This window comes from Alligator sinensis, unplaced genomic scaffold (genome assembly GCF_000455745.1).
Source record: "Alligator sinensis unplaced genomic scaffold, ASM45574v1 scaffold745_1, whole genome shotgun sequence".
NCBI classification, from domain to species: domain Eukaryota; kingdom Metazoa; phylum Chordata; order Crocodylia; family Alligatoridae; genus Alligator; species Alligator sinensis.
This window is the reverse complement of record NW_005842119.1, coordinates 770,791-778,781: the sequence shown is the minus strand read 5'-3', so window position 1 is coordinate 778,781 and position 7,991 is coordinate 770,791. Positions and strand designations below refer to the sequence as shown.

The window sequence follows — 7,991 nt, the reverse complement described above, 5'->3', positions numbered from 1 at the left end:
CGGCTGCTGCTGGGTGGGAGGGTGACCCCCTCTCCCCCCCACTGCCCCACGCTGCATGGGGGGCTCTGCCATGAGCCCCCAACCCATGCCCGCTCTCCTAGCCCCTCATGGCTGCCCTGCCCTCCCCAGTTCCTGGCTCTTTAAAAAAAACAAAAAACAACCGGGAGCTGGGGCGGGTGGGGCAGCCATGGTGGGGACTGGTCAAGCGGTCAGGGGGTGCTTAGCGGGCTGCAGGAGCAGGCAGGGGTTTGGGCCTGGCAGGGGTCCACCCATGGTCCCCTCCCCCCTCCTCCACCCTTCCCTCCCCCATCCCCTACTTACCAGCATGGAGTCCGGGTCCAGTTCCCTGCTTCAGCCAGCAGGGACTGCCCAAATCACTGAAGCTCTCTGAATCTTTTCTCAATAGATTCGGAGAGCTTCAAATCAATTAAGACCTTTTAATTGGTCCCCTGATTCAATTCGGCGATTCAGCCACTGAATCAGGCCAGATCTCCTCTGAATCGAATTAGCACCCAAAGCTTCGCACAGCCCTATTAAGCAGTGCATGTGCATTCTCTTCAAGGAGGTAGTGAGCAACACTGTTTGATTCTTTATCAAAGTTCTCTAGCATGTGCATGCCACTAATGTGCAAAGGAGAGGTAGAAGGGAAAGGGACACTGCTGAGCATGGCTTTGCCCTGGGCTGTCTTTGGTTACTACAGAGTTCAGGGATCACTTAACTACCAGTCAACAGGGAAAAGAGAACAGGCAATGGAAAGCCAGGCTTAGAGAAGATAAAATCAGTGTGGAGGTTAGGCACCAAAATACGTACAAGGATCTTAGCCTTAGTCCTTTGCAGAGCTGAAGCTGTGAAAGAAGGAGAGAGTTCAGGACAAAGTTGTGGAGGAATAAATTTGAAAGGCATGAAAAATTGTAGCAGAGATGGGAGTTTTTGACAGAATGGCTGTTCTCTGGTCCAAATAGATGGTAAACCTTGATCTTATTTTGACTGCAGACAAATCTTGGTAATACTTTAATAGCCTTTTAAAAGTTGAAACTCTAAATAATATTAATAGATTTGGAGCCCAAGTTTGTGAGTATAGTAGCTTTTCTGCAAAAGGAAATTATAGGGTAGGAAAAAAGGAATGTGTGCTCGAGATGGACCAGAAAATAAAGAAGACAGGTGTGTTTGGCCTGAGGGGTTTGGCAGGGCATCCTACGTTTTTTCATTTACCTAGCAAATCAGTGAACCACACTCAAAGCTTGTGATGCAAGGTAAATGATCTGCTGACTTGGGGTGAAAATCTTGGCAGCCTTTCCAGGGTTCTGTGGAGATTTCTCTGTGCCACATTAAATTGGAGACAAAAGGATTTCTCTGTAATTTTCCAATGTCTCTTTTCACACATCATCTCCTCTAGCAAGTGCATTAAAGGGCATATTTAATACACAGATAGGGATTTGTATGTGTAACTTGGTATAAAACAAAATACTTTAACATTTAGGGGTATGTTGTAAGCTTGTTATGCTTATGTAGCTCATATTATTTATGTGAATAAAAGGTTTGTGTCTTTATGAGAAGACTACAAATACGTTCCTATTGCAAATGTTAGCCACAAATAAGCAAAAGTTAGCCATGCCGATATCAATATTTCATAAACCCTATGTTTTCTAGTACCTAGACCACCATGGAACCCATTTAAGAAAATGGTTATAAGAACTTCTCTATGTGACTACATATTGTACGACATATGCAATTCATATGTACATTTCAGCTTTAAATTTGAATTTCCTTGATTTTGAAGTTTTAGCTTATTCCCTTAGTGATACTCAATCAGGGTTGTGTTAATTGTTTAGATTTTTTATTTTTATAATTGTCTTAGAAGTTATTAAAAAGACAGAAAAACAAAACAAAACAAAAACACATACATACCTATACAGTCTTTCAGAAATGTGTGCAAGAATTATTTCCATCACATTGTTATATTACATTTTTAATGTCAGTGTGTGAAATATTATGGGCTCCTATACACGTGCGGAGAGCCTGCTCCAACATGCTAGAAATCCAGGGCATGGAAATTGATGTGCTCCAGCAGCCTTCCGCATCACACACATTGGTGTCCCCATGCGATCCTGCACTGAAAACATGGTGGTGGGGCACTTTGAAATAAAAAGCATTTGATGAGCTTTAGTTCAAAGCGCCCTGTTGCCATTTTTTCAGTGCGGAGATGCTGATGCATGTGACGCGCAGGCGCTTTTAATTACCCCAGCTCACTAATTTAAGCGCCTGGTGCCTTGTCCCAAACCACACGTAAAAATGCCGTATCTTTTTTCATTTGAGATATATTATCTCATCCAAGGTGTATTAGACAGTCTGCTATGTTATGTTCTGCTCCATCTGGTAGTCATTTAGTTCAAAAGCTAGTATCAATGGAATTGTTTCTTATCAAGTATTTTAATGTGGTTAAATCCTTGATTTGATAAGGCGGCCTAAAAAAATAATTACTGTGCAGACTTTCCTGTTTTTAAAGTTTACGGGACAAGTGATTTCTCATGCCAAACTAGGAAAAGCAAGAAGAGTTTGGACAGGCATGTTGGAAGACTTATATCAGATGTTCTTTCCCATCTTCTGTAGTTCATTAAAGCCACTCTGAAAACTCTTCCCCTGTTAACAGGAAAATGGATCTGGGCTGAGACATAATGAAAAGAAATGGGTGAGAGTGGGACCAAGAGATAGCTGCTACCCTCATAGCACATCCTCATAACACCATGGTTACCCAAAATGCTTCTCTTAGTAGCATTAAGTTCTTTGTACTGCATTGTTGTCCATATTCTCCACTAGTAAAACCATATTCTCTTCCAGTAAAAATTGACAGCACTCTGTTGAGGAGTAGAGTGACAGTACTTTATCCCAGATAAAGATTTGGCTCTAGACAGGATGCTACATCTGGGGTAAAGGGGGAAATCCTAGTATTTTAACAAATTGGGCTGCCTAGGATTGGGGAAGATTAAGTTGCACTGAAGAGTTGTATGACTAGTGCTACTTTGCCCTATTGTTCTCAGGAAACTTAGGATGTGGAGATCCCTTTCCACCTGTTGCCTGTTCTGCAGCTTGGTAAATCCATCTGAGTGAAGTATTAATCAGAAAATCCATAAGGTGACCCTCACAGGGGTTCCTAGTCTCTCTGTCACTCTGCCAAAGATTTTATTTTAGGAAACTTTGAGATGGCTTTGCCTTGACAATTCAAAAAGTACCTTTGCTCCAAGTGGCAAAAGAGCAAATCAAAAATGGAACTGTAACTTCAAGAAATGTTTTATTTCCCTTCATCAAAGAAACCATGAATTTAATTAAAATTTGTCTGTCAAGCTGAAAACAGGTCTTCCTTAATCTTGAGGTTATGAATTACTGTGGATTATGATAGGAATGCTGATCATCCCTGAGTTGTCTGCTACGTGTGGATTTATAATTCATTATTTATTATTTTGTATATGCTAGTCCCAAAGTGAAATTGGGGTCCCCATAGTGGTGGGCATTGTGTACACACAAAGTAAGGCCACTCCTACAAGTTATAGGTATTGCACAGTTAGCTAGTTAATTGTGTAACTAACTGAAACCAGCTACATGTGCAAAGCACCTATCACATCATAAAAAGGTCCAACACGTTACAGAGTTAGACCTCAAAATATATATTAACTTTATAGCTGGTTGGTATCCAGCTTTAATTTGCATGTGTAGCAGGGTTTCCTCTGTGGCTGGGAGCCTATTAGCTGCTTGGGCTTCCAGCTGCACAGGCACACCATACCCAGCCACAAGTATACCCATGTCCAGCCAGAGCAACAGGGAGTCCTGCAACTGAGGGAATGCTCATTCCCAGCACCTGCTGACTCTGGGTCCCAGTAGCATCCCATGGCTGCTAGGACCTAGTCCCATCACTGCAGAGGCTGGGTGCCAGCCTCTGGTCCCAACAGCCATGGGGTGTAGCTGTGATCTCCCAGCCTCATGTGTGACTGAAGCCTCTGGGGCTGGGAGATCATGGCAGCCATGGTCTCTGAGCCCCAGGGACTTTACACACCCCTCAGCCGTGGGAGCTTGCTTCTCGCTGGTGCAGAGGGAGCTTGTGATCAGGTTCCCCCTGTGCTGGCAATAAGGCGCAGTGGGATCTAATGCACAATCCCACAATCACACCTCCTGCCATGCACATGTGGCAAAAGAATTGGAGAGGAAGCAGATGCAGAGAGAGATGAAGTGACTTGACCTAAGTCCATAAAGCACAATATTGGCTGATCCTTCCATAGAGCCTTCCAATGTCCCCTGGCCCTTACTGCTTATCAAATGTTCTGTTCAAATTCCTCATTTGTTCTTCAGAGAACTATGTTACTACATTAAGAGGAGGAGGGATACAGGATATATTGCTATGAACTCTGATACTGTTAAAATGCCTCATGTTCTTCTTTAGACAACTGTATTATATTATTAATAGGGGGAGGGATCTAAGCAGTCCTTTTCTCCTCATACCATATTACTCTGACTGCCCATCCTCAGCACAACCGTACAGGTAAACAGAGATCATCTGCGCTACTCACATAGTAAAACTGTCTCTTCCCTCCTTCCCCTTCTCAATAGGAAGAACGTCGTGTGATATATGTGGGTAAAATCAGACCTGACACAACTCGAACAGAACTGAGGGACCGCTTTGAAGTTTTTGGTGAAATTGAGGAGTGCACAGTAAATCTACGGGATGATGGGTACGAACTTTCAAGATTATTTCTTGTTTGGAAGCTGCCATATGTAAAAAATTATGGAGGTAAGATTACTGGTATGGGAGTTACCAGTGTAAGTGCTGTGACAGATGACATGCTGAGTTCAAAACCTTATTTATTTTCTTTCATCCTTATTTATTAATCTTGCTAGTTGAGATTTCCTGTCCCAGAAATAAGTATTTAGCTGCCTGACAGGACAATCATGCTGATAAATGGATGCAGTAGTTTTGGCTTTTGCACTATTGGAACTCCAGTAAGTTCTTGCTTTCAGGAAAGGGTTACATTCACGTGCATTAATGTTTTTTTAGCTTTTGTTCACAACTGTATTTTTCAATTACAGAGACAGCTATGGTTTCATCACCTACCGCTATACTTGTGATGCTTTTGCTGCTCTTGAAAATGGATACACTTTACGCAGGTCAAATGAACCTGACTTTGAGCTGTACTTTTGTGGACGCAAGCAATTTTGCAAGTGTAACTATGCAGACCTAGGTATGTTTTTTCTACTGTACGTGAAATGCGAGTACAGAAGGTGGAGATCAAAATAGAACACATAATCCAGCACTATCCAGAATTTGATTTTTGTTCATTGGCTGTAATATGTTAATGCTTTTATAAAATTGCTAGTGTTTTTACGTATTTACTACAACTTTGTCAAATGTAAGTCCTAACCTAAGTTTGAAGTTTTCAGTCATTTCCAGTATGCAAATTGGGAGCCTCTTTTCATGACTATATTACTATGTTGAAATGATAGTTCTATAGAAAAATTCCGCAGGCTTTACTTTTCAATGTAATTTAGTAACTCTGTGATCCATAAATAGGTAACAGAGTACACCCCCTACCAATATATATTTCATCAGCATTCTTATCCTGCCCTGTGTTTGGTTGCTGATGTTCAGACTCTGCCTTCACTAGGTTCTATACTTGATGATTCATGGTTTCACAGATTTTCAGTCCAGAAGGGATCATAGTGATCATCTATGCTGACCCTAACTATAACCTAGGCCAGCGATTTTTATCCAGTGATTCCTGCATTGAACCAAATAGCATGTGAATGAACAAGAGTATCTTTTTCTCAGAGGCATCCAAACTCATTCTTAAACACTCCAGCTGATGGAGAATTTACCATGGCCCTTGGTATAATCTGGGCCAGTGATTGGGACAACTGAAACATGCTGATGGCTAGAATTGTCACACTCCTTCCTAATACTTGACCAGGGAGGGATGTGAGACTCTGACTAAATATCATGTTCAGATCATGACCCAGATCAAGGGCAGGAGAGTGACATCAGGCCATCCAACCCTGAAGTATGCACTCAGATGTTAGAACTTTTACAATAGGGATGCGGGGGTGTGGGAGGAGCAGTTATGTACATACGAAGGCCATATAGACCCTCCTGAAAAGTGCCACTTAAACGTGCTATTATAAACTCACAACTTATTTCAATTAGCTTTTAATATGGGAATTATTCACCAGCTACTATACCCTACCTGACACCTGTCTAAGAGACTAAAGATATAGGAGAGATTCTTTTCCAAGTAATATAGCAAGGGACATATTTCCACAGACCCAACATTAATTGGTTATTGTGTTTTTATGACGTAATGACCACTGTCATTAAAATCTCTGCATAACCTTGTAACACGGCACTAATGAAATCGTGTATGCATTGCCCTTGGCTTTGTGTGAAGTAGGAAGTGAATACAAATATATTTTTTCTAACCAATTGATGTCTTTTCAGAGTAAATGATAAAGGTGATATGCATTGTTCACAATGAATATGCTATAATTCACTTCAACCTGCTAAATAGATAGTGTAAAGCTGAGAAAAGGCAGCTGACTGCTGGAGAGATATAGAGCTCAGGATGAAAATATAAAAGGTGGCAAGTCATTTGTTCAAATGTTGGCTGATAAAAACACTAAAGACAGATTGAAGTCTTGACTTGATTTGACTTATCTTCAGCAGTGATGAAGCCAGAGGTATTTCTAGTATCTCAAAATATCTAGGGTTAAAACTAAGCTGCCTGAAGAGGACCCTCTTGAACATTATTCATCAGTGGGAGTGGTCCCTTGAAGATCTTTCCATATTGAGCAGGATCGGTAAGATAGTTCATAATAGGAAATCTTTACTTTGTCCTTTTGACAGCTTGGGTGTCTCTCTACTTCAGATTGCTTTCCCTGTATTTCACAGGGAATCTATATCTGTGATAGAGAAGCAGCAGAGTGAACTTACAAATTCATGAGTCAGTGTAAGGGTAGAAATTAATCCTCTGTGGGTTGAGTGTCTAATCTGTAAAACAACAACAAAATGTCTTGATGTGCGTTTGAAGTGATCAAAATTTAGCACATCAGTGAGGCAGCATCCTTTCAGAGTTAAAGGAACTTGCAGTGAACATTGTATGTTCAAAATATTTAATAGGTCTAGCTAAAGCCTTATGAGTAGCTAAAGAAAAGAAATGTTAGGAAAAAGATATTACCCCCAAACACAAGAACTAGGAATCATCACTATTTTAAGTAGTGATGGGTTTGCAATGAAATGCTTGCGCTATACTATTCTGCAAGCATATGTCTCCATACATAACTTTTTCTACATGAGTAGCCCCAAGAGTGAAGTTATGCATCTGTTTAAACAACTGTAGAATCTAGAACACGGTGTGTAGATTACCTCCAAAACTCGCACTTCATAGCATTTTATTCATTATCATTATTATTATAATTTATCATTACTATTAGCATCTAAAAGTTCCAGCTAGGATTTGGGTCCTTGCTGTATGAACACAAAGATATTAACCTGAAAATTAACAATATAATGTAATAGACAAAGCTGGACACATGTTGGAAATGGAAATAAAGATACAGGGAGGTGAAGACATTTGTACAAAGTTACAGTGAAGGTCAGTTACCAACCTGGAAATACTTACATTTCAGAATTTAAACCTGAGTCCCAGTTCTCTGTCCTGACTAACAGACCAATGGCTTTGCAGAACCAACCTGTAATGCATTTCATAATGGAAATAATTTTGGAATAATGGCTGCTTGCAGACGTTAAAAAAACAAAAACAGTGTTTTACTGTAAACTCTGTGTGCTCTCAAGCTGAGCCCAGCGCATGCCCAGAAGAGGTAGCATGTTAGCTGGACCTGGCTCACTTGATGTCTGTATAGATTGAATGCTTTACTGGGGCTTTTTTGGTCCTTTTATGTAATAGCTGATTGACTCAGCTTTAGATAAAAGCACCAAAAAGCCCCGCTGAACC

At 40.8% G+C, this 7,991-nt stretch overlaps 1 protein-coding gene across 3 annotated transcripts in view; it reads left to right on the top strand.

The window, feature by feature from the left end:
• Positions 1-7,991, top strand: part of PPARGC1A (PPARG coactivator 1 alpha) — an 83,023-nt gene that overhangs the window by 74,024 nt on the left and 1,008 nt on the right. For all 3 annotated transcript variants that reach the window (XM_025205580.1, XM_025205578.1, XM_025205579.1), the window contains 2 exons: positions 4,600-4,721; positions 5,077-5,228. In XM_025205580.1, coding sequence (XP_025061365.1) covers positions 4,600-4,721; positions 5,077-5,228 — 274 coding nt within the window. The remainder of the gene's footprint in view (positions 1-4,599; positions 4,722-5,076; positions 5,229-7,991) is intronic.